The 26726-nt window shown below is 43.1% G+C and overlaps 1 protein-coding gene across 1 annotated transcript in view; it reads right to left on the bottom strand.

Moving 5' to 3' along the window:
* MYOM1 (myomesin 1) overlaps nucleotides 1-26726 on the bottom strand; it is a 102482-nt gene that overhangs the window by 58505 nt on the left and 17251 nt on the right. Inside the window, exons 2-6 of the mRNA XM_066579605.1 lie at nucleotides 25528-25687; nucleotides 17464-17598; nucleotides 16796-17009; nucleotides 5359-5516; nucleotides 3963-4055 (exon numbers count right to left, since the gene is read on the bottom strand). Of these exons, the coding sequence (XP_066435702.1) occupies nucleotides 3963-4055; nucleotides 5359-5516; nucleotides 16796-17009; nucleotides 17464-17598; nucleotides 25528-25661 (734 nt within the window). The 5' untranslated portion in view covers nucleotides 25662-25687. The remainder of the gene's footprint in view (nucleotides 1-3962; nucleotides 4056-5358; nucleotides 5517-16795; nucleotides 17010-17463; nucleotides 17599-25527; nucleotides 25688-26726) is intronic.

Genomic DNA, 26726 nt, shown 5'->3' with positions numbered 1-26726 from the left:
ATTAGGCCACAGCTGTGATCTATGACTACTGGTTATCTACAGTATTTACAGGGAGGCTGCGGTAGTCTAGGACACGTCTCCTGTGATATCATTGGTCCAGGATGATGCGCTCTCCTCCCCCTGCAGCTCAGCCTGCTTTGATTGGCTGCTGTGTATAACATAAATCTATCATAGAGTTACCAGGAAGTCAAGGTTTGGAGAGCTGATATCTCTTACAAGGACGGAATGATTATCAAGTATAGAGGAAAGGTACAGTAATTGCCTCAAATACTCCGAGGTAACAGAGCCTTAGTAAGGGGAGCCTGAAAAGTCACTTCATTCGTATTTCAGCAATATTTCATCTGCACTTGTCTCTATATTTGCTTTCATTTCGCTTTTGTCCAGGAGAAAATAATACCAATTAACGCAAATATGGAGGTAAATACAGATGACATATTAGTGAAATACAGATTAAATACTGATGGGATGCAGCAGAATGGAGTACAGACAGGCAATATGGCAATGTTAAAAAAATACAAGAAAAAAGTGGCACTAAAAGTATAAAACATCAATATATAAATGTAAAAAACACTCGCCCAGCAGCAGCAGGTGAAGAACGGGAGCAGAAGGCAGGAACCAGCGGTAGATAAAGCACAGAGCACACATGTGAGCCGCAGGCACTCTGGCCAGTAGCGGCTGCATACACAGATACTGCGGGCTGTGGGCGTCATGTCACCTAGCCTCACTAGGGAAGCTAAAAAAGCTAAAAAAACCTCCAGCGCGGATCAAGACTTAAACGCTGGTCTCTTCCTCAAGCACTTCTCCCATCCTGCTGCATTCTATATGCCTTTTTTCCTGACCGTACTAACATAGGCACATTGATCAAGTTTAGTGCACCGTTTGTACATTATCGCTTTTGCATTTCATTTATTCTGGTCGGCTGGGGCAGTGGCCTGCTTATGGTTGCAGCTACTTGTTATATACTTCTGGCGCGGGGTTATACACATATATTTATATACACTGATGAATCCATATTTTAGTCACTTTCCATGGACTATGATGGGTGTATTTTAGATCAACAAATGGGCAAATTTAGCGCATACTGCCTATTTTAAACACGGTCACGGAAAAAAACACGTGAATAGCACTATAGATCTTCTTTACCTTATGGTCCACAAAACGATTAAATACAGATTTAAAATATGCTAATATGGAAGTGACTTAGACAGTGTAGACTAGACAAAACGTCAAACATTTAACCCCTTGAGTGGCGGGTTTCCTACCACCCTGTCGTGCCTACCAGGGCAGGTTTTTTAAAATGGTCTAATCATTGAATTTCAACCAATTTTGCAGTTGCGTCTCAAGAGCCATAACTTTTTCATTTTTCCATTGACACAGCCATATAAGGGCTTGTTTTTTGCGGGACAAGTTGTGATTTTTTAAACAGGGGGAGGAAAAAAAGAAATGGGGAAAAAAGAAAAAAAGGGGCCATGTCATTAAGGGGTTAAATAATGCATTAACTTCCTTCTCTGGGTCATTACGACGCATGGATACCACATGTGTGATTGTATTTTTGATTTTTTTACAAAGTAAAGGGAGACAAGTGTTTTTATAATTTTTTTAATAATTTTTTAACTTTTTTTTATTTTTTTGTCCCTTTAGGGGACTTCCACAGGAACCCATCAGGACCCCTGATCACATTCCGGGGGTCCGATGGTGACAGCCCTTTACATGCTGCAGTGACAGCCCTTTACATGCTGCAGTCACATAGACTGCAGCATGTAAAGGGTTAACAGCAGAGATCGGAGGTTTTCTCTGATCTCTGCTGTAAGAGCAGGTACCTAGCTGTCCTCTCACAGCCAAGCATTAATCTCTCCCTGCCACAGAGACCATCGGCTTGCTTCTGACAAGCCGATGGTCTCTATGGCAACCTGTAAACAAAGCAGGAGATTGCCGACATATCGGCAATATCTTCTGCTGGTTTTTCAAAGCCCTTGCTTTGTTCTCTGTGGGACTGTGCAGGCAGAGCACACTGTCACAGCTTGTCGCATTGTGCCCTGCAGCTCCCATAGTGATACATAGCCCGGAAATCTTCCGGGCTATGTTGCTATGAGCAGTGGAGCTCGGCCCGGAAAATTTCTGGGCGTGCCACTCAAGGGGTTAATACAGTAGTTCATGCTAGATGATGAATTTAGTGCATCTTTAGGCCTCGTTGACATGGAGTTCTATTGATGTACAGTGGCATTCATGGAAATTGTATCATCTATACTTTATATGCATTTCTGCAAATTTGTGTAAATTTGTAGATGTTACATTAGACAATAGAATACTTTAATGATAACTAGGATATTAAAAAGTGATTACACACATAATTACAAGTACCAAAGCATATTTATTTAATATTTCAGGAAGTTTAATGAAATATACCAAAATAGCAGCAAAAGCTCATTTTTAACATAGATTGTTTTGTGTCCAAATTTGTGGACAAAAATGAGACAAACTTTCACATCACTGATAACAATTTAGTTTTAGGCATCTAAATTTAATTAGCAAAATTAATATTTAGTACGTGGTCCCCTCGTTCTAATTACAACCTGACAAAATCGAGGCATGGAGAGAATAAGATTTTGGATGTACTCCAGTTATCTAACTTTATAACACCTATTGCTTGGCACATTTAAGCAATGCCCCATTTCACACTAATAAGTGCCCATTTTCCATTAAGCCACACCCTCTCGTTGAGCAATGTGTAATGGATTATTCTCTTTGGTGCATTTACTTTAAAAATAAGTGTAAAATGGGAAGTGACATTATATAAACATTAATTGTTGACAAATGCAAATAAGGGAGATGGAATAATACCTCCAAAGTGCCACCTATTGGAAGGCAGCATAGTCAGACTCTTTATACAGGCCTTGTAACAATGACTGGGAATTAAAAGCAAAGCCAGGCCCCATGTACAGACAGCTGTTTCAGGGTGTTTGCCCTTCATCAGTGTACAGTAGGAGTCTGGCTATGCTAGTCAGAGGCCTGGGACAGGGGTCAGAAACGCTATCTTTTCTCCTTTGGGAGAGCACCTAGACGGTGAGTGAGGAGACTCAAATGGCCATGCACACTCCTCTGCATTATATGCAAATAAGGGAGATGGAATAATACCTCTACAGTGCCACCTATTGTTGACACATTTCATGGCAAGCTCTAAGGTCCAGACACAATTAAATTAGTGTGTGTGTATATATATATATATATATATATATATATATATATATACAAGTCTATTGTAAAGTATGTTCCATTTATCTCTTTTTGTTGGCTGCCAACACAAGATCACTGTTGCATTTATTTATAAGGTTCATGACTGATACGCAAAGAATGTATCTCTGAGCCAAAAAGAGCAGAACAAGAGAGCCGCTACTTACTTAATGGACAAAGGAGGTGGCAAGATGTCAAAAATAACACATTCCAATCAGCAAAAGCCAAAGATTGCACCAAAAAGAAGAAATGTTTCATGTTCCTCTAGTTCAATTCTAAAAAGTGATGTCACCAAAATAAACAATTCTCCAATGTAACTGTAGCAAAATGTGACATTGTATATAGAATACATGTGTATCCTTTATGTAGCGGCTATCTGACATGTAAGCCAGCATGGCGTTCTTCCAAGCCCCGGTTTCCTTGTACTCAGTGATAAGCAAGTTATGAGTGCAATGTGTAAAGTAAATTATCAGAGAGGTGACGAGAATTCATGGAACAGAAGCTAAATGATGTTAATCCCAGTTCACTTGTGATCCGTTAGATAGATGTCAGGTCACATGGCTGGCATTCATAGCACGCTCACATTATCAAACACACCATACTACAAATAAACATAACAACCTGCTCATTCCGCTGTACATGTGATAAGATACTACTGACATAGGGGAGTTAGTTACATTTGTATATTGTATTCCTCATAGACTTCATCATAGGCTGCACTCATTACTCACTTAAAAATCTCCAGTGAATGAAGACCATATCCGCTTTCAATTTTGTATTTCTCAGGATGAAGTTGTGCATTGATGGGAACATTATTTTTATACCTGAATAGAAAAAAATATGAAGCAAGTTAGGTGCAGATCTGCTAGTCATAACTGTAAGACATGTGATTGTAAGTAACAGCCTGTAAAAGAGACAACGCCACTTAGGGCCAGTTCACACTAGTGGTGTTTGCTTCTATCTAGCTGCTCTGTTGTTGCAGCAGCTAAGTAGAAGGAAAACGCCCATAGACAAGCATTGAAATTGAATACCTTGTCCATTTGGGTCATAGATTTTGGCACTTTGCGAGCCAGAATGGGGTTATGTAAGTGCAGCTCCTACTCTGGCAGGCCCGGCCCATTGATGCATTACATGGCCAGCCATTCATCTAAATGGTTGTAATGCTACATTTTTATGGCTACATGCAGCTTCCTCCAATGAGAACAGTTGATTACTAGGAAAGTTAAGGCCCATTTACACCAGCAGATGATCACTCAAAAATCGCTTAAACGACAGTTTGATTGACAGCTTTGAGCGCTCATTTTGCATAAAGTATTAAGTATCTACTCAGCTACTTAAGTACCAATTATATATGTAAATGAAGCCTTCCTGAGAGATGGCTAATAGCCCAAGGGCTATTATCTGCGCTCAGATCCTTTGTTCTCCACAATGCTATCAGCATTCCCCGTGGAGAACTACTGATAAGAGTGAATGATTTTTTCCACCACATCTGAACTCACACTTTCCTTGTGTGCAAGTTGCACTGAGAGGCTTGGGAACAACTCACATCGCACAACAGAAGGGGGCCTGTCCCTGTGCTGTCCGTTTTATGCAGAGGCAGCACATTGACATGCATTAGCATGTACTATTTCTCATCCGTGCTATGGATCGACATACTATGAATGTTTTTCATGTGAACCATCGGTCCTTGTGAAAAACAGCAGTGTGCATGGTCCTCATAGCCTATAATGGGGCTGTGTGCTGTCTGTGGATTAACATGGACATCACATGGCCCCAAATATGCTAATGTGATGGGGGCCTTAGTAAAATGGTCGCATTGACTGATATCACTCTGCAAATCCTGAATATGGTTTTTAGTTATAGTATATACAGATATACTTGATTCATCTAATAAACCTACAGTATATCCATACACTCACGGATTCTTATACTTATATGTATCTAAACAGGTGGGCTAAACCAATAAGAGCTATGGCTGGTGCATAGATTCACACAAAAAATGTGTCTAGTTGGATCACCTATAACCCAATCTTGGTTTCCCCACATTGATCCTTATGGGTTACCATCATGGAATAATGCATATCTATGTCACAGTCTTAAGAGTCTTTATTGTAAAGGTATGCATACCAGGTGACTCGTGGCTCCGGCCAACCACTCACTGTGCAGTGAAGTTTCACGTTTTGTGTCTCCCAGATGGTGTGAGAACGAGGCTTGATAATAAAGACTGGCGCATGTAACAGTGTGTCCTCATTTATCTTTCTGTGAAATTCTTCTTTGTCTTCTATCTGGAAAAAGTAAAACATTTTATATGTATGTGAGAGGGAAAGACATTTTACTTTATAAGGGTGGTCATCTCCCATCTCGCTACTATATTCAACCCCTATATGACCTCTGGCATCATTTCCTCTTCTTTCAAACATGCCATCATATCCCCACTGCTAAAGAAGCCGTCTCTGGACGCGACTGACGCTGCAAACTACCGACCCATCTCTAATCTCCCCTTCATCTCCAAACTACTAGAACGCCCAGTTTACTCCCGCTTTGTAAGCTATCTATGAGAGAACGCTCTCCTAGACCCCCTACAGTCTGGCTTCCGACCCCAACACTTGACAGAAACTGCCCTTACAAAGGTATTAAATGCCCTTTCAAGGGTATCAAACCTCCTGACAGCCAAATGGAGGGGTGATTACTCCCTACTGATCCTCCTCGATCTCTCCGCAGCATTCGACACTGTTGACCACAAACTTCTCCTCAGTATGCTTCGCTCCATCGGCCTAAAGGACACTGCCCTCTCCTGGTTCTCCTCCTACCTATCTGACCGCTCATTCAGCTTCTCCTTTGCTGGCTCCACCTCCCCTCCTCTTCCCCTTTCTGTTGGGGTCCCCCAGGGTTTGGTCCTCGGCCCTCTCCTTTACTCCATCTACACAGCCCCTATTGGACAGACCATCAGGAGTTTTGCCATCCAATACCACCTCTACGCTGACGACACTCAGCTATATACCTCTTTGCGTGACATCTCTGCACCTTTCCTCCAAAACATCACCAATTGCCTGTCTCTAACACTATGTTCTCTCTCTACCTAAAACTAAACCTCTCTAAAACTGACCAACTGGTGTTCCCGCCCTCTACTAACTGACCTCATCCTGACATCTCCATCTCAGTGTGTGGCACTACCATAACTCCCAGACAGCATGCCCGCTGCCTTTGGGTCATATTTGACTTCGATCTCTCCTTTACCCCCTACATCCAATCTCTTGCCCGAACATGTCAGCTGCACCTCAAGAACATCTCAAGAATCCCCTCTTTTCGCACCGCAGACACTCTAAAAATGCTTATTGTTGCCCTCATCCACTCTCGGCTCGATTATTGCAACTCGCTGCTCATCGGCATCCCCTGCACCAGACTCTACCCTCTCCAATCCATCCGGAATGCGGCAGCCAGGCTCATCTTCCTGTTCCCATCCTGTCGGACGTCTCTGCCCTGTGCCGGTCACTGCAGTGGCTGCCCATTAAATACAGAATTCAATTTAAACTCACTACCTTCATCCACAAAGCCCTCCACAGCGCAGTGCCACCCTATATTGCCTCCTTCATCTCAATCCATCAACCAGCCCGGGCTCTCCGCTCTGCTAACGAAACTAGACTTCGCGCCCTCTAATTCGAACTTCTCATTCCCGCCTCCAAGACTTCTCCAGAGCAGCACCGGTCCTCTGGAATGCCCTACCAAAGGCTACCTGGGCAATCCAGGACTCACAAAACTTCAGGAATGCTCTAAAAATGCACCTCTTCAGGGCGGCATACCGCATTCCCTAAACAAACCCCTCTGTACGCCGCCTGATAACATGCTCCCCATCCTACTGACTGCAATCCTTGCCAGCTACCATCAACTGCCCTTGCAGTCATACCGATTCTGCCGTCACACGGCTAAATGTCTGACCATTGTCTATGTGTATAGCATCCCTCACTGTCCACCTCGCCATACCGTGCACATCTCCAGCCCCTTTACCTTCTCTATCACCCCATTACTTGTAGTATGTAAGCTCGTTGGAGCAGGACCCTCACCCCTATTGTTTCCATTAACTGATTACTATGTAACCCTGGTTCTGTAATTTTTGAACTTTTGTCTTTCTGTATTCCTCCTGTCTATGTAAGCGCTGCGGAATATGTTGGCGCTATACAAATAAAGTTTATTATTATTATTGTAAGGGTGCTAGTATACTACCATTTTTGGCCACAGGTAACACTGGCAATTTACTATTACATTCTAAGATGCACCTGAACTTGCCATTGTTTCTAGTTGCCAGGCCAGGTGCAGTCTGGCAATGAGTGATAAAATATAAGTATTACTTGTAACTGCTAATTTTTGTGTACTAGCACCAATAAAGAGTATAGAGTAATTGAACATAATGTATGTGTTACATCGCCGCCGGCATACACATACTTCAGTTAGTCCTGACTAGTTAGGGTTAAACATCTCCCTGCCGCTGTTTAGCTGAAGTTCTAACTGGTTATTACAGCTCTGTCAAATAATCAGTATCCTCATTAATTATGTCAGCAGCTGTAAGGATCAACAGCTCGGTCAGCCAATCAGCAACTTTCCTTTCAATACATAATCCGTCTCTTACTGGCTGAAAGTGACGGTTATACTTCTTGTAAGCACACACAGCGGAACTGGCTGCAGCTTCACTAGTACTATGTGTTTCTGTTTGTTTTGTATTCTCTGCATTTTTGTCTATCGTCTGCATTCTGTTTGCTTGTTGTCAGTTTTGTTGGTGTTCTGTGTTTTATGTACAGTCCTATCATAGACCCAAGTTTGGTTCTTCAGTTCCTCTCTGACTCTGGACCTTGCCTCGTTCAAGCAGTAGGGTTGTCCATTTCGGGACAGGTACTCCGCTTCTAGGCAGGTCCTGTCAGAGAGGTTCAGGGTGTTCCATTCAGATTTGTACCCATGTTTGGTCTGGTCCTCTATCTAGCCACCATTAGTCTTGTGTACACAAACCTGTCCAGACTGCTCCGGTACTTTGCTCACCGTAGGTTTCGTCAGCGGTGGCAGACAGCATTGACAGAATGGATTGGGACTAAAGGCACTTCTATTAGACACTCCTAACTATCCCTTTATTTGCTACAAAATCCTCTGTGTGCAAACTGTCCACAATTATTGTTGCAACCTTAGTTGAATTCATTAAGAGATTAAATAAAAGTGGTCTGTAGCAGGTGAATATAGAAGGTCGAAAGTGAATCTAACCTATGAGTAAAAACAATACAAGTGAAGAGAGAGTGGTACATTCAGCATTGGACTACCCAAGTCCCATGAGGGCCATCATATCAATGGTCAGTGTGTGGGGCCCACTGGTGGGCCAGCTGGGCATATTTCTTAATAAATCTGAAACAATATGTATCATATAATAGTATTTATAGCTGATATTCTTTACATAAGAGACAAATAAAAGGCAAGGACTGGTTAATAATATGCCAGTATATGTTACCATATGCAGAAATAATGCTTCAAGAATGTGATAAAAGGCAGAGAGCGTCACATGCTGTGATACAGTTGTAAGAAGTGAAGAACAAAAGACAACTCTGCTTGGAATAAAGAAATTGGAAAAACATCTCTCACTTGTAAGGACATTATTTTTAGCAGTGTTGGCATTGAAAGAGTCAGCTTGGCATTTCCTGTATGAAATTTTGGTCAGGTTTGTACTGCATCATGTAATTGTTTTTCCTTATTTGGGCAGTTGTTCGGTTTGGTGGTTTTATGTTATTGTTAATAACAGATGGATAGAGTTTTTCAATATACTTTATTGCAATTTTATGAAATATTAATCTCATTTTCAAGATGTGAAGTCTAATTATGTGAACCTTTTTATTTTCTTTAGCTTTTGTAGTGATCAGCTTAAGCATTAATTGTGCCCTGTTTAGTAACATTACCATGGTAGCGCCAATCCAACATGTTGTTTGTCTGTTTGCAACTGTGAGACCACAAATTTTGATTCTACAGCAGTGTTAGAGGGCAATCCCCTTTCATAACCCCAATAGAGGGGTATTCCAGCTTGAAGCATTTATCATCTATCAACTGGATATGTGTTAAGTGCTTCATTGGTGGGCATCTGACTGCTTGGATTCCCATCAATCACCAGAATTGGAGCCACGTGTCTGACAATCGGTGGAGGTCCCAGTGGTTGGACTTCCATAAATCTAGCATTCATTATCTATCCAGTGGCTCGGTGATAAATGTTTTAGGCTGGAATACCTCTTTACAGTTAATAGCTATTGGCTAATATAGTATTGGGGTATTGCTCCAGTATGGATCCTCTCTATGGGCTATATCCAGCCTAGCGCAGCATGGTCAACCATTGTCTCAAATGGGCTGTCCTCTGTTTTATCCAGCATTACCTTCATTCTCTGCAAACAGCAGATAGTGGAACATCTAGCAGCACACCAGTGTCTGGCAGGTGGGTGGCAGTCTAAAATAAGTTTGTGCAAACTGCAAAGACACTTGAAGCATTAAGGGCCCATTTAGACACAAAGGTTACCACTCAAAATTCGCTCATAGCCGTCTTTGGAGCGATAATTGTTGTGTCTAAATGCATGGACATCGTGCAGTTTTCGTGCACGATTCATTCCTCGCTCAATTCCACTTTTCTTCAATTAAGCGATGAACTCTTATCAGTGGTGCAGGCTATTATCACAGTCGGCAGCGCTGATAAGATTCTTTCAGCTTGTTTTCCGCTGGTAATTTACAGCGGGACGCGGGCTGTGAGTGTGCAGAACAATGCAACTGTTTGATTATGCAGAACAGCTGTATTGTTCTCATAGAATTTGCAGCAGTGTCCCGCTCTGCCTGCATAGCTCTTTAGTATCTACTTAGCTATATAGACTATGCAAAGATGATCGCTCAAAACTGTCACTCAGACTATCATTTGAGCGACTTTTGAGCGATCATCTGTCAGTGTAAATGGGGCTTAAGCCATAAAAATCTGCATTGTGCCTTAAATCAGTGCACATTTTTTTCTGTTATACTTGCATTACGTTTTCTTAAACTCCATCCACATGCATAATACTTTACTTAGTTGCAGATTCTAGCTTTCATCATTGTCATGCTCTGTTCACACCAGTGTAATACAGTACCCTATGTTTCTAATGGAAGCTGTTATGATCCGTCAACTTTAAAGGGGTCTGTCGGGTTTCCTAAATATTTCATGGCAAAAATAGACTGCAGACTATTTTTACCATAGAAAAGACACTAAAATAGCTGCTGTCACCCCAGATGGGGGCTGCACATGCAAGAGCCTTGGATAGTTGTGTCCTATATACAGGGGGATTCTCTTACTAGGAAATCCAGGTGTTCCTCACTAAGTTTTTAATTTTTACGTGGTCCCCTATGAAAAGTGACATGAACGAAGATATGTTTTTGAAAAACTATTGAAATAAATGGGGAAAAAATGAATTCGTTTTTTCCCCTTTTATATCAGTTTCTCTCCTGCAAAAATGTAGCAGAAAGACGGAAACCCTGAACTGACCCTAACGCAGATGTGAAGCAGCCTAATAGTAACACCATGGTTATTTAATTTTGAGTCATGTTACTCAAATCCTCCAAATTAGTTTACAGGTGCACTTGAATGCCCTCTAACTGCACTCCAGTTTCTTAATCTTGTCTAATTTCCAGGCAGCTGAGGTCTCTCACATTTCACAGGAGGCTTGCTAATTTACTTTCGTTAGTGTGGTTAGTGTGAAATGTACACAGAGGTGTGAAAGTCAGGTCACAGAAGAGAACATCTCACTTAGGTTGCCTGGAACATAGGGTGCTTTTACATGGAAAGAGCATTCGGATTCCTGCGATCCAGCGAGAATCGGAACGATCAGTGTAAACGTATGAACCGACTGAACAACGAACGAGAACTTGCTCGCTTCTCGTTTGCCATTCAGTTTCTGCATGGAGATAACTGAATGACGTATCGTTCCTTGTAAACAGGCATTTGTTTACTTATGAACGACTGTCTGCGTACTGTGAATGGAGGCGGGCAGATTGTAACGATCACCATCTCGCTTCGCCTCCATTTAGTTAGCGATGCTCACTCCTGTGTAGAAGCAAAGAAACGATTATCTCTGGGACAACTGGTCAAGCATCTGGTCCCATGTAAAAGCACCCATAGATTATGCAAGCTTTCATACTGTCAGAGCTTACTGAGCTGGCAGCACCTGGTAAACCCCGGGTTTTACGCTTAACCTCTCCAAGTGGGATCCTGGATTTGCTGTGGAGTCCCCAAGCTGTTACATGCATAGATAGTCCCGGTTTTGTAGCTGCTGATGCTGCACTGCAGCAATGTGTGGTACCAGAAGGTCTGAACAGGTGCATAAAAGACAGACAGACCTTAAGGTCCATTTACATACACAGATGATTGCTCAAAATTCATCAGAAACTGACAGTTTTGAGTGATCATTTTGCATTAGGTACTAATGCATTAATTAGCATGTATTTAGAGAACAGCGGGTGGTCTGTTCTCTAGATACATCAAAATTGTGCTCCAGCGGGACAGCAGCTGTTAAAGAATGTTATCAGCGTTGCCCGCTGAGAACTCAGCGTGCAGTCCCTCTTATCAAGGACAACAGAGTTTAAGCCGAGATGAACTCAGTGATGGACGAAAAGTGCCCGATAAGTGACCGATGGGCACACATTTACACACAACGATTATCACTCAAAAGATGGCCTTTGAGCGATAATCGTTGTGTGTAAAAGGGCCTTTAGTCAGGTCTGGCAGCACAGGTGTATAAACAAAATCCAAGATTTAGGTCAGGGCAGGCAGCAGACAAAAGCAGAGTCCAAGATACAGAGCAGAGGTCGGGGAGCACAGAAGTCAGAATAGTCAATAAACAAGCTAGGGACAGAACCAAAAATACAGAAAAACTTAGGCTTTGTCACAATTGTGTATGAGAACAATTGCTTAGGCATGCACCCTTGGGTGTGGATGTCTAATACATGTGTTGCAGGAACAAGATTTGAGGGGGAAGAATATCAGGAGTGCGCACTTGCCCTTTAAGAGACTGGGCAGGAGCATGCATGACCCCTACAGGCAGAACTCAGAGATTGAGCAGAGGAAGAAGCAGCATAGCAGCGACTCCCTGCAGGAGAGGGTGAGCCATGACAGAAGTGTGCTGTGACTGATATATTGCATCTTGCAAGTAGAACTTATCAATGAACCGAAAAAGTCATGAATATCCACAGCACAGAACTCCAATTGTACGGATCTGCAATACTGTGACCATTGCTAAGGCATCATACTCTACAGTTGCAAGAAAAAGTAAATGAAGGCTTTGGATTGCTGCATTGGATAACTAATAAAATGTGTTCTGATTGCTATCTAGGTCACAATTATAGACCAACACAATATAGCTAAACCAGTTACATAACAGTTGCAACGTTCCCATACTTTACTGATCACATTGCATAAATATTCACAGTGCAGGAAGAAAGAGCAAGTGAACATCTGTGGCAATGACTTTTCCAACAACTAATTGGCAAAAAGTGTTTCAAGTAGGTAGATGAGATTAGAAGTGTATGTTTTCCAGGTGCTTTGCCAATTAAATACATCTACACAAAGCCTGGTTACTGATAAATCTGTTTTCAAGAAAAATTGCTTAATGTGAATATTGCCTGAAAGAAGACAACTTTTAGAAGATGTTTTATAAAGATGCATGAGGCTGGAAAAAGCTGCAAAAACATTGCTGAAGACCTGGGTGTACAGCAATCCATGGTTAGACAAATTATACACAGATGGAGAAAATTCAGGACTGTCGCTATTCTCCCTAGGCAATCCTGAAAGAGACAAGAAATGACCAAGAATAATAGCAAAAGACCCACAGAAGACTCTACAAACTGCAAGAACCTCTGTTCACGTATCCACTATTAGAGAAACACCGAGCAAGAATGGTGTTCATGAAAGGACGTCATGATGGAAGCTGCTGCTACCCAAAAGGAAAGATTGCAATTCGCTTTAAGTTTATCCAAGACCAAAAGGATGTTCCAGAATGCTTCTGGGAAAATGTTTAATAAATAGAAAAGACAGAAGTGGAACTTTTTAGCCCAAGTGCACAATACTATGTTTAGAGTAAAAAGGACACTGCACACCTTCACCAAAATCTCATCCCAACTGTAAAGCACTGTCGAGGGAACATCATAGTTTGCGGCTGCTTTGCTGTCTCAGGGCATGAACGGCTTTCAATCATTAAAGGGGTTGTCCCGAGGCAGCAAGTGGGTCTATACACTTCTGCATGGCCATAATAATGCACTTTGTAATGTACATTGTGCATTAATTATGAGCCATACAGAAGTTATAAAAAGTTTTATACTTACCTGCTCCGTTGCTGGCGTCCTCGTCTCCATGGTGCCGACTAATTTTCGCCCTCCGATGGCCAAATTAGCCGCGCTTGCGCAGTCCGGGTCTTCTCCTCTTCTCTATGGGGCTCCGTGTAGCTCCGTGTAGCTCCGCCCCGTCACGTGCCGATTCCAGCCAATCAGGAGGCTGGAATCGGCAATGGACCGCACAGAAGCCCTGCGGTCCATGAAGACAGAGGATCCCGGCGGCCATCTTCAGCAGGTGAGTATGAAGACGCCGGACCGCCGGGATGCAGGTAAGCGCTGTGCGGGTGGTTTTTTTAACCCCTGCATCGGGGTTGTCTCACGCCGAACGGGGGGGGGGGGGGGGGGGGTTAAAAAAAAAAAAACCCGTTTCGGCGCGGGACATCTCCTTTAAGGGAACATTTACTTCTAAGTTCCAATTCAAACTGCAGTATTTGCTCAGCATAAAGTTTTGTAAGTCATAATCAGGAATTGGTCCAAAATACAGAAGAGATGCATATCATTCCATTATTCTTCTTGTTTGTAGGTTTCATTCTAGGCTTTGGCTTCCAAATACTGCTGCCTGAATTTGGCCTAAGGTGTATTAAAATATTTTACAGGATAAATTAGGGGCAGCAGTCCATAACCTCAGGCTAAAGAGACACTGAGTTATGTAACAAGATAATGACCCAAACCACACAAGTAAATCAACTAAAAAATGGTTAAACAAGATAATTTGTGTTTTGGAATGGCCAAGTCAGAGTCCTGACAATCCTATTGAGATACTGTGGCAAGACCTGATGAGGTGGCAATAACAAAGCCCAGGTTGAAGGTTAGGGCAGGTAGTAATCAATAATGTAGTCCAATGTACAGAGCTGAGGCCAGGGAGCACAGAAGTAAGAATAATCAGCAACATAGGCAAAGATCAGACCCGAAATACTCAAACTAACAATGTCACAATGGCAAATGAGGCCGATTTCTTAGGCCGCCTGCAGACGGCTGGGTCAGATCCGGCAGCGAGAATTCTCACCGCGGGACCAGACCCGAGCGCCTGCAGAGAGCAGCGTGTACTCACCCGCACCCCGCAGCTCCAGATCTTTCATGCGCCGGCGTGAGTGACATTTCTGTGCCCGCACAGAAATAGGGCATGCCGCGGTTTGTTTGCCACGCGACATTTCACACGGACAAACCGCAGCCGTCTGCCTAGGATTGCGTTTGCTAACGCAATCCTATGGCAGCTTCCAAGGGCTTTCACGGGAATCCCACCGCGTAATTTCCACCCGTCTGCAGGCGGCCTTAGGCATGTTCCATGGGGAGAATGGCTAACATAGCTGAAGGTTGATGGTGATTGGAGGGAGACTGTGAAATGCACTGGACCTGCAAGCAAACACCAGGGAGCAAGTGGTGGAGCAAGAGTGGTGTACACCGCATGGAGGAGAACGGTGCCCGACTGCAATCCCAATAGCAGGCGAGCAAGGGGAGTGGTGGTGGCACACCATAACACTTGAAGGACAATCAGACCATATTTTATTAGTAATTAGTGCAGGAATCCAGTCCATTTCATGTGTTTTTCTTGCAGCTGTACATCTGTGTACCTATAATGCATGCTATGGGTTTTCTAACATCATTCATGTGCAGTGAAAGAAAAAATCAGCACAGCAGTTAGGACATGTTATGGAAATTAGGATCTGCATACCATGCCATGTCTGCTGTGGTTTACTTGCAGAAAGGCCCTGGATTTCCCTACTTGTCATGTAACGGTTCAAAGCTTAGCAAATGGATTCTGCTGGGTTATGTTCCAGATTATTTCTGCAGCATTTCCACCTGGTCTCCATGTGCATTTAGGTACTTTTTTGATACAGTTTTTAAAGCCAATGTCAAGAGTGGATCATAAAGAGAAGAAAAGTAGTGTATATGAGAAGGATTTTACTTCTACGTTTTTATAACTACTCCTAGTTTTATCTTAAAAAAGAAAAAACTGTATGAAACCCGTAAATGTGAAAACACCCGTTGGTAGATAATGCTATTTCTAGTCCACAGACTGTTTTACTTTAAGAACTAAGAATGAAACCTTCAAGCATAGGAGCTACTTCTATCCATTACAACAACCACTAAAGCTATGATATTCTGGGTAGCTCCAAGAAATAGTATTTATTCAGGGTCTGACTGGCCCACAGGGGGAACAGGTGAAGCCCCCAGTGGGCCCTAAGCCAGAGTAGGCCACCAGCTACCGCATAAGCTAGGCAGAGGATCATATTGGGTAACTGGGAGTCTACTATTCTTGCCCGCTTGATTTCCCATATACTTTCGTGGAGACAGGGCTGCATGCAAACGCAGCCACCTTTATATTGAAGTATATGAAAAATGCAGCAGTGAGGAGAATTCGTGAAAGGAGATCAGGTAATATTTGCATGTACCTGTATAGGAGGCCCCCAGAATGAATTTTACTGATCGGCCCTAGGCACCCCAGTCTGAAAGCCCATTTAGACACAACGATTGTGTGTCTAAATTCGCTCAAAAGACGACAATGAGCCTTATCAGGGATTCACAGCGGGATACAGCTGATACTATTGTTTCAGCTGTATCACGCTCCCTGATAACAGGCTGGGTATGAAGAACAGAGCAGTCCAGCTCTGTTCGCCATACCCCGCACAGAGCGCTGGGCTGTATAACAGTCGGGTGCTCCGTGCAGAAAACAGCTGGATGCAGAAGACAAGCGGGGACACCCCGCTTATCCTCTGCATCCTCCGCTCTGAGCGCTCGGCTGTATAACAGCCGGGAGCTCGGAGCGGGGAACAGCTGGATGCAGAAGGCAAGCAGGGACACCCACTTGTCTTCTGCATCCTCCACTCCGAGCGCTTGGCTGTATAACAGCCGGGAGCTCGGAGCTGGGAACAGCTGGATGCAGAAGACAAGCTGGGACACCCCGCTTATCTTCTGCATCCTCCGCTCCAAGCGCTTGGTTGTATAAGAGCCGGGCGCTCGGAGCGGGGAACAGCTGAATGCAGAAGGCAAGCGGGGACACCCCGCTTGTCTTCTGCATCCTCAACTGAACTGGCAGCGCAAGGTGATCGCTCATCTTGAGCAATCATCTTGCGCTGTAAATGACACAAAGATGATCGCTCAAAAGTCGCTTGAGTGACATCTTTTGAGCGATTATCGTTGTGTCTAAATGGGCCTTAACACAGCATTTATTCATTTGGATATTTCCATTTCCCAACACTGTTACCGTCTTTTTGAGAGCAAGACGTTCTGCCTGTTCACGTATGGAAACACTCCTGGATTTCTTCTGGTATGCTGCAGAATGTGCTAGAGATGAAGAAGCGCTTCTGGACACACTAATTCCTTCTCCGGATGCAAGTAGGTTCCTCCGAGCAACATATCCTGCTGTCTCCTTGATTCTTTCTTCCTCCGTATCAGTGATCCCACTGACATATTCTTGACTGCAATTTAAATATATTGAGAATGCATTTAATTGAAATGGCTTGGAGGTTCCTGGGACAAAATATAAATCCCCTAATATATGGTCAGTGGCAGAATCATTAATATGATGATACATGAAGTCTAAAAACTAACTAACGTTGTCATAACAACTGGTAGAGTTACTTCTTTAATTCCAAGCCTGCATCTGTTTGGCTGCTATGAGAAACCCTGACACTTATTATCTGCACAGTTCTTACACATAAAGCCCAGTGCATGTAACATAAGCCAGTTTCCATGGGTTTTCTATGCGGCAGACAGGCAACAAAAAGCGATTGCCGGATTCATTCCCACTGATATTCTGGCATGGAATGCATTTTATGGTGCATGTCATAGGAAACTTTGTAGAACAGGTGTGATGTAAAAGTCACAAGGATTGAATGGCTGGATACAAGAATAAACATAATCTACACGTACCGTCCTCTGAAGACAGGAACTACGTAGGTTAGATCTTCATTTTCTTGATCTGCAACAGCGGCTAAAATCTTTGATCGTTTTGCCCTAGGACTCATCTTATATGATGTATCCTCTATTGATTTATGGGATGATATTCTGTAGCAGATACAATAAAAATGCATTACTATAATAGTTGATAGTTTATTTCACACACTGTACAAATATGTGGTCTAAGGTCAGTTTCACATCTGCGTCGGGACCTCCAGATAGCGGTTCCGTCGCAGATCAAGCTGCAAATACTGGAATAATAAAGGTGCTTTTTCTTCTGTTCCAAAACTGGGCAGCTAAGCGAAAGGTGGACGGACCCCATTACAGCCAATGGGGTCCACCCTGGGGTGATCGGTTTTGTCCACAGATGAAACCATACGACCGTGGGGATTCTACATTCCTGCTCCCCAAACGGAGCAGGAAAGTGGAGTCCCCAGCGTAGATAGGAAAGCACCCTTACACTAACATTGTAGAAAGAATAAGGAGCACATAAATAACCTAAGATTTGGTGCATGAGTTTTTTTTCTCAGCCAAAATCGGCAATAGTAATAAGGATAGTATTTTCCTTTATAAGTTCCTCTATTTTGCATGCAACCATTTTTTGGCTAGAAAAAAATGCATGCAAAAATGCATTGTGTGAACAAGGCCTGAATGTACTTCTAACTTAAAGTGACCCTCCAGTCAGGAGCTCAAACATGATATGCAGGTCAGTACCTACAGGGGATGATTACCTGATATCTATTTGTCATCAGATCTTCCTCCTTGGCTGCTTTTTTAGCTCAGTTCTATTAGGGCAGAGCTATGATCTGTGGCTATACTTTATCTACAGCTCCTATTCATTAACACTAATTTCTTACTCTATCCAAGAAGGGTTGTAAACATATAGCACAAGCATCTCCGATGTAATATCCAAAGATCTACAAGCTTCTCCAGCACTCGCTAATGTTAATGTTCATATATCCATCATCAAACAAATTCTGAACAAGTATAGAGTGCCAGCAAGGAGGGCAAAGAGCAAGCCAGTTGTCTCCAAGAACATTGCTAAAACATGAAAAGGGCAGCAAGGACGGGCTGGGTGATAATTTTATGCTGTCATTAAGCTATATTTCTATTTAAAGTTGTATACAACCATCTGGATGAGCCAGAAGCCTTCTGAAATAAGTCCGGTCCTACACGGAAGGGTGGGATTCCCCATGCAGGAGTCCGCAGTGGAATTTGGTCCTGTTCCCGTCTGCACGTACCTGTTTAAATCTGTATTGCGGATGGACCCGGTGGCTCGCCGTCGGTCATGCTCAGTACAGATTTTTTTTTCCAATCACTGGTTTTCTAAATTATCCCTATTTCTAATTTTTGTTAGTCCACAATTTTCCCTCTGTCACTAATATACCTGATAAAGGTTTTAGATTTAACTATGTCTTCCTGCTTGTGTGCTTTAGCAGCATTAGGTTTTGCCTCATTCTGTCTTATTTTGTACGGTTTTCTATCAGCTACTCTCCCAGTTTCTTTAAACCTTTTATAGACAGACTTCTTTTCTTTTACTATGATAATAATCTTTATTTGTATAGCGCCAACATATTCCACAGCGCTTACATAGACAGGGGGAATACAGAAAGACAAAAGTACAAAAATCACAGAGCCACGGTTACATAGTGATCAGTTGATGGAAACAATAGGGGTGAGGGTGCTGTTCCAACGAGCTTACATACTACAAGTAATGGGGTGATAGAGAAGGTTAAGGGGCTGGAGATGTGCACCACATGGCGAGGTGGAGTGTGAGGGATGCTGTACACATAAACATAAACTTCTTTAATGAACCATGTTGGTTTCTTTTTCCTTTTAGTTTTACTAATTTGCTTAGTTTAGTTTCTTTTAAGAGGGCCATTTTTAATAGTCTCCACTGGACATACACTCCTGCTGTTTTATTTGACCCTCTTAATTCATTCTTTTCATCTCTGGTTGATGACCTAACAAACTGTTTTACGAGATGCTTCTCTAAGTTCCTGTATCAAATTCCTATTCTTGCTTGTAAATGCATTAGAAGTATTCCAATCAATATCACACATGTTGGGGTCATCAATAATTACAATATCTCCCTTTATTGCCTTTTGAGCAACCAACCAACAGGTTATCATAATCCTGCTTAATAGCTGCTTAATTATTTATGCAAAATGATCGCTCAAAGCTATCACTCAAACTGTCATTTGAGCGATCATCTTCTGGTGTAAATGGGCCTTAAGTTAGCTGTGCTAAAACACTCCTGTGAATGTGCCTTGAGGCTGCATTCACACGAACGTATATTGGCTCGGTTTTCACGCCAAGCCGATATACGTCATCCTCATCTGCAGGGGGGGGGGGATGGAAGAGCCCGGAGCAGGAACTGAGCTCCCGCCCGCTCTCTGCCTCCTCTCCGCTGCTCTGCACTATTTGCAATGAAAGGGGGCGGGGCTAAGTTCCGAGAATTATCCCCACCCCGTCCCGCCTCTCCCCATTGCAAATAGTGCAGAGGGGCGGAGAGAAGGCAGAGAGGGGGCGGGAGCTCAGTTCCTGCTCCTGGCTCTTCCATCCTCCCCCCCCCCCTGCAGATGAGGACGACGTATATCGGCTCGGCCTGAAAACCGAGCCGATATACATTCGTGTGAATGCAGCCTTAAATACAGGTACAGCTTAATTAGGCACATTCATTTGTGCTAGCTCTTTTGTTAATTAGAACACACCCTATTCAATCTACAACTATGGTAGTTGGGAACTTCACAGCTCCACCCAGCTCAAACAGCAAGTGCTCAGAAAAAAGCAAGCTAAACAAAGAATATGACCTAAACAGTTACACCCTATCCCAACCCTATGCTATCTTTATTACAGACGTCTTACAACAATATGTCAAAAGCATGTCACAGCCACTGAGATATGCCTACACGAATATTAGTTCAACAACTCTGTAATACAGAAGCTTTATTAGGATTCTTGATGCTGGAGTCTGCTCTTTTTCTCCTACAGAAATAATATGGAATAAATGACCTGAATGCCAAGGATATTCTAATTTCAGCTTCTTTCAGATTGCATTTAATTAATGCAGTTCGTCTCCTATATACTACGGTATATGCAGACTGTAGATTGCTGTGAGATACAACCTATAGTTTCCTGAGGGGGTCTTTGAATTTCTTTGGTAGACATTTGAAAATAAGGGTCTTATTTGGTTTGTTCATTGGTTCGTGTGTTAAAGGGGTTGTCCCGCGCCGAAACGGGGTTTTTTTTTTTCCACCCCCCCCCCCCCCCGTTCGGCGCGAGACAACCCCGATGCAGGGGTTACACAAGATCACCGGACAGCGCTTACCTTAATCCCCGCGCTCCGGTGACTTCATACTTACCCGGTGAAGATGGCCGCCGGCATCTTCTCCCTCGGTGGACCGCAGGGCTTCTGTGCGGTCCATTGCCGATTCCAGCCTCCTGATTGGCTGGAATCGGCACGTGACGGGGCGGAGCTACACGGAGCTACACGGAGCCCCATTGAGAAGATAAGAAGACCCGGACTGCGCAAGCGCGTCTAATTTGGCCATTAGATGGCGAAAATTAGACGGCAACCATGGAGACGAGGACGCCAGCAACGGAGCAGGTAAGTGAAAAACTTTTTATAACTTCTGTATGGCTCATAATTAATGCACAATGTACATTACAAAGTGCATTATTATGGCCATACAGAAGTGTATAGACCCACTTGCTGCCGCGGGACAACCCCTTTAAGCCTCATTCACACAAAAGTCACAGAAAAAGGTCCTACTTGCTGATATAAAGGTAAAAGGATGAGCAGCAATTCCCAGCATTACACAAAAAAGGCGAAATGCTACATAGAATCTGGCCTGTTCTGTTTGTTGTTGGCAAATGGAGTTTGTGCTTGCCCTTGTACCTTTGTATCAACAAGTATGACCTTTTTCTATGATTTAATAGATTTAATGTCTCTTTCAATTTTGATTCAGTTTTTAAATGCATTTTGTTAGCCAAAACTGGAACTGTATAAAATAAAAAGCAGAGAGAAGACTAAGGCCTCATGTCCATGGGGAAAATCAGGCCCGCTACGGATTCTCCATGGAGAATCCGTAGCGGGTCCCTCCTGCCCCGCGGACATGAGACAAAAAAATAAGAATTTACTCACCTCTCGCCCACTCCGGATCTTCCCTTCGCCGTGGCTTCATCTTCTCCCCGTCGCGGCCGGATCTTCTTTCTTCGGCTCGGCGGATGCGCAGGGCACGTCGGTTACGTGCCCCGCGCATGCGCCGTCCCGAAGAAAGAAGATCCGGCCACGACGGGGAGAAGATGAAGCCGCGGCGAAGGGAAGATCCGGAGCAGGTAAGTAAATTCCTATTTTGGTCTCCCGCGGATTCGGACAGCTTCCATAGGCTTCAATAGAGGCCCGCGGGAGCCGTCCCCGCGGGAGACCCGCACAAAGATGGAGCATGGTCCAGATTTTTTCATGTTACATTTTTAAAAAAATCACTTTTATTGACCATCCGCGGGTATTTATCTACCCGCGGGTGGTCAATGCATCCCTATGGGGTGCGGATCCGCGGGCAGGAGAAGAGTTAAAATCCGCTGCGGATTTTAATTCTTCTTTTGCCCGTGAACATGAGGCCTAAGTCATTCCTATAACTTTTTTTATGGTCCAAGTTTTGCTTAGGTCTCTTTCCCATGAGCGTATATCGGCTGGCCGTTTTCATGGTTGGCTGACATAAACTGTGATCTGATGCATTGGATTCCAATGCATCAGATCACATGGCCGTATTCCTGAGATGTAAAAGCGCCTGGCCAGGCCAATATAGCGCCGGGCGTTTTTACGTTGGGCCCAAAAGATAGTCCTGGAACTATCTTTTGCATTGGAATACATTGGCTGCTGCATGGGTTCCTATGGGAACCCATGGCAGCGGCCGGAGATAGGAGGGAGTTTAGCAGTGTGGCTGCTAAACTCCCTCGCTCTGCTATCTTCACATCATGCAGGCTCACCTCTGCTCTCCTCCCCAGTCGATCTTTGCAATGAAAAGGGGCGGGGCAGGGCTTAGTCCCACCCCTCCCACTTCTTGTCCACAGTTAGCAATGGAAGTATGCAGGATGCGGCGGCGCTTAGCCCACCCCCCCTACTTCATTGCAAAGAACGAGCGGGGAGGAGAGCAGAGGTGAGCCTGCAAGGGGGAAGGAGGGGAAAGGGGTGACGGCATGGCAGTCTCGGTGTATATGCACCAGGACCCATGCCACCTGAACGGGCGCATAAACGTTTGATTTACCAGTTTGATTTTACCAGTTTTATCTCTCCCAATGTAGCGTATATCAGCCGGCCGTGAAAACGGCGGCCGATATACGGTTGTGGGAAAGAAGCCTTTTGCTGAAGAAAAAGCATGAAATAATGACAGCAAAACTGCGTCGTGTGCATTGGGTTATAATCTGGTTAACTTCATTGAAACTTACCTGTAATAAGATTACACAGACAATTGTTAAAGGCATTTTCCACAGATAATGCTATAAAATGTACAAAACAATAAAGTATATAAATCTGAAAGTATAACAATGCAAAGGTAATACAGACAGCAGAACATTATGACGTGCATTATATCTGAAATTCAATTAGCAATGTAGCAGAGAGGAATACAGTAATATGGCAGGAAAATAATATTATGTAAGAGATCACACCTAGACCATTGTAGTATATTTAAAGGGGTTTTCCTAGACTTTAATTATTGAGAACCAGGTCATCGAGATAAGGTCAGTAGGGGTCCAACTCCCTGCACTCCTACCAATCAGCTGCTTGAAGAAGCTTGTGTATTGTCCCGCCCCTGTTGCCTCTTTTTCATGATTGTGACATCTCATTCATTGGTCACATTGCCTTTTTGTAGCTCCGTCTCATTCAAATGAATGGGATTCAACTGCAATACCATATACAGTAACAAAGTAATGTACAGTGCTATGCCGGGTAAACACTGAAGAGGCCACAGCACTTGTTGAAGTGCAGCAGCCCCTTCAATCAGCTGATCATGGTGGTATCAGAAGTTGGACCCTGGCCTAAGGATAGGTAATCAATATTGTAGTGCCAAAAAACTCCTATAAAGTATTGCACTTCAGGCAAAAAAACTGAAATTCAGCTTTTGCCCTTAATTATGTTACTGTACATACGGTATGCTTTAAATTTTACTTACCTCATGTACTATTTTGGAGTTCTCTTCTAGCCTGCGGCTAAATCCTGTTAGGTGCCAATTCTCCTGAGCAGCATCGGCATGAGCGGCCCATTCGTTTGCAGACTGCTCATGACAAAACTGCTCAGGGGTGGATGACAGTACAGGATCAAAAGGGCACTCGGGTCTATTAGCGGAAAACGGAACACTGATGATGTGCTGATCAGGATACCACAGCATCCATTAAGACGATTAAAGGGATTGTCCAGGGTGAGATAAACATGGCTGCCTTCTTCCAAGTGCCACCCTTGTCCATAGGTTGTGTCTGGTATTACAGCTCAGCTTCCAATCACTTCAATACAGCTGAGATGCAATAGCACAAAGCAGCTATGTTTTTCTACCGGAAAGCCTCTTTAATGGGCTGATAGAGCCACACATTCTATCAGATCTTGTTACTATAGAGGGGTCCTGAACAGGAAAACCTTCTTCCACTATTATACCAGGCAACCCTTTAAAAAGAGCCTGTCAGCACCCTTCACATGTCTACTGAAATTCCCCATGAAATAGAAATAAAATTGCTAAAGAATCTATTTTCATAACTCAGCATTGTGTTATTGCTCCTGAACACTTATAAATAAATTGACAACTGGGTGTTACCATTCACCTTGAAAAAGAGGTATGTCCTTACACAGTCTGATACTGTTAGCACTGATTGGACTTTGTCACATTGTGTAGGAGGAACCCTCTCCCAATTGGTAACACCCAGTTGCCAATATCCTAATACATTCCTAGGAGAAATAACAGAGCAACCGCATAATGGTATTAGAGTTCTAAGAAAAAAAGAGTCCAGAATTGTTATTTCATGAAGAATACGAGTATTTAATACACCGACATGTCAGGAGAACTGATAGGTCCTAAGCGGTGGCCTAGAAGGGGTTGGTGGAGAACCTGAATTTTCAATTTTTTGCTTTAGGACTAAACAGAAAGTGCTGTATTTTTCCCGTAGTCGAGGAATAAAACTATGTTCTTTGGTATCAGTGCACTTGGAGGAAGACCTAAAAATTGACACATGAATGAAAGAAGATCAAACATTGACAGAACGTGTTGCGGTACCAGCTACATATACAGGGAGCAGTAGGGACAGATTTACACAAGCAATTTTTGTTTGCGCGATTATGGTATCACATTTTAAAACATAGATCGGGACATTTGTGCCATATATTTGCAACATACATTTATTGTAATTCGAGCACTTGGTAGAGCACCATAATTAGTAAGCATTTTCTAAACCACATTAGAGATGACCACGGCTGATCAGCCAATAAAATAAGGCTTGACATTTACAAACATGACTTGACAAATTAGGACTAATCACTGGTGATTGACAAATGTATCCCAGGATGTTGAATGAGTAATCCCGTGTTCACAAGTCCTGATGTGTCATAACAGCCTGCGCAGGACTCACTCAAGTATTCAGACTCAAAGATGTAATTATCCAAATGCCTTTGAGGTACATTCAATGAGCTCAGTGTCGGAAGATAAACTATGACCATCCTAAATTTTGTAGAAGTGATTGATTCCATGGAGCTGAAAATGCTGAAGGTTTTAGATGGGCGCAATGAAAAATTGCTCATGTAGCAAAGCTTAGGATGGAAAGTAATATTAAGGGAACAGATGATAAATAATAATGATGAATAATGATGAGAGGTGGAAACAGAGGAGGGCAAGTGGATAATGTTGAAAGAACATTCCAGTAGAAGATTACAATAGATAACAGAAGTCTGGAATTCTTTCATCCATTCACGTTGGGGTTGTGGGAAATATTAGTACCGTTCACACCGAAAACCAAATTAGAAGAACTGCATTTATAAGGAAGAACAGTTACCCAAGACGGCTGCTGCGTGCCGCAGAGTGACGCTTCTCTTCATGGTGGTACTGGCTTAAGGTAGACTGCAGTTCTGTGCTGCGGTAATCACGGCCGTAATGCTGATGATGCTTTTGGTAGAAGGGCAAAGACATCCTGCCACCTCTTTTCACCCTTTATACTAGGTCCAAAAATAACTGTTTATTCCATGCTTTTCTTGGTAGATTTTGATTAATGTAATTGATAAACCAAAGTTAGTTATTTTCAGTGATTTCTACTGATCGTTAGAGGTAATTAGTAATTAGTTACACTTTATGTTAACATCCTTTATCAGATGGGTGTGAACCAAGTTTTCCAATTATTAGACCATTACTTTATACTGGACATTCAAGGGTTATTTTCATCCAGATTGCTGTCCTTACTAACCCTGATTGAACAGTCCATTGAGCTTACTGGTCCTGTAATAAATTAGAGTTATAACCAGGCGTTCCTTCACTCAGGGCGAAGATTCAATGTGCTGCGCTAGCACTGTATCTAAATAGCTGCCCCCCTCCTGGCTACAACTGTGTACGAATAACAACATGGATAATATTATTATAAGCTACTAAGTCAGCTTTTTGCTCCTGTCACTAAACGCTCAATATGCTAATGGTCATGTTTCTTATTGCCTCTGTCAACCTCTACATGGGGACAGCTCCTCCCAACCCCCTGTACACTTGGAGGTCTAGTTCCTTCTATTATAACACTCTTTTAGTAGTTCCCTCTTTCATAAAGTTTACTCTGTACACCCATTGTATTTTTCCGCCATTATTCCCTTCCCTATTATTCATTATTCCAATGTAGAAAAAAATTAAAAACTCTCTGCGCTCCTTAGGAAAAAAATGTCTAGGTAGCCTTTATCACATATGGATAAACTTTCATTCAATAACAATGCAACGCATTTCGTTGCTCACTGGCGACTTTATCAAGCATAAACACATACCAACTTATCACAGACATTTATACAGATACATTTACTCACAATCATCATGGCTGCCGGCACATTCGCCGCTGTGGCGGCGTCAACTTCTGGGTTTGAAAGACCAAAGAGGGAGCATGCGTGAACGTGTCTTGGAACGCTGTAAGGCGCATACACGTGGCCCAACGTGCGTTCCACGTTGACGTGGTGGCGTAGAGTTTTTTATTTTTTCCTACATTGGAATACTTTGCATTGTGCTAGT

This window comes from Eleutherodactylus coqui, chromosome 9 (genome assembly GCF_035609145.1).
Source record: "Eleutherodactylus coqui strain aEleCoq1 chromosome 9, aEleCoq1.hap1, whole genome shotgun sequence".
NCBI lineage: Eukaryota > Metazoa > Chordata > Amphibia > Anura > Eleutherodactylidae > Eleutherodactylus > Eleutherodactylus coqui.
The sequence above is the reverse complement of the archived record's forward strand: the minus strand, read 5'-3'. Positions and strand labels throughout refer to the sequence as shown.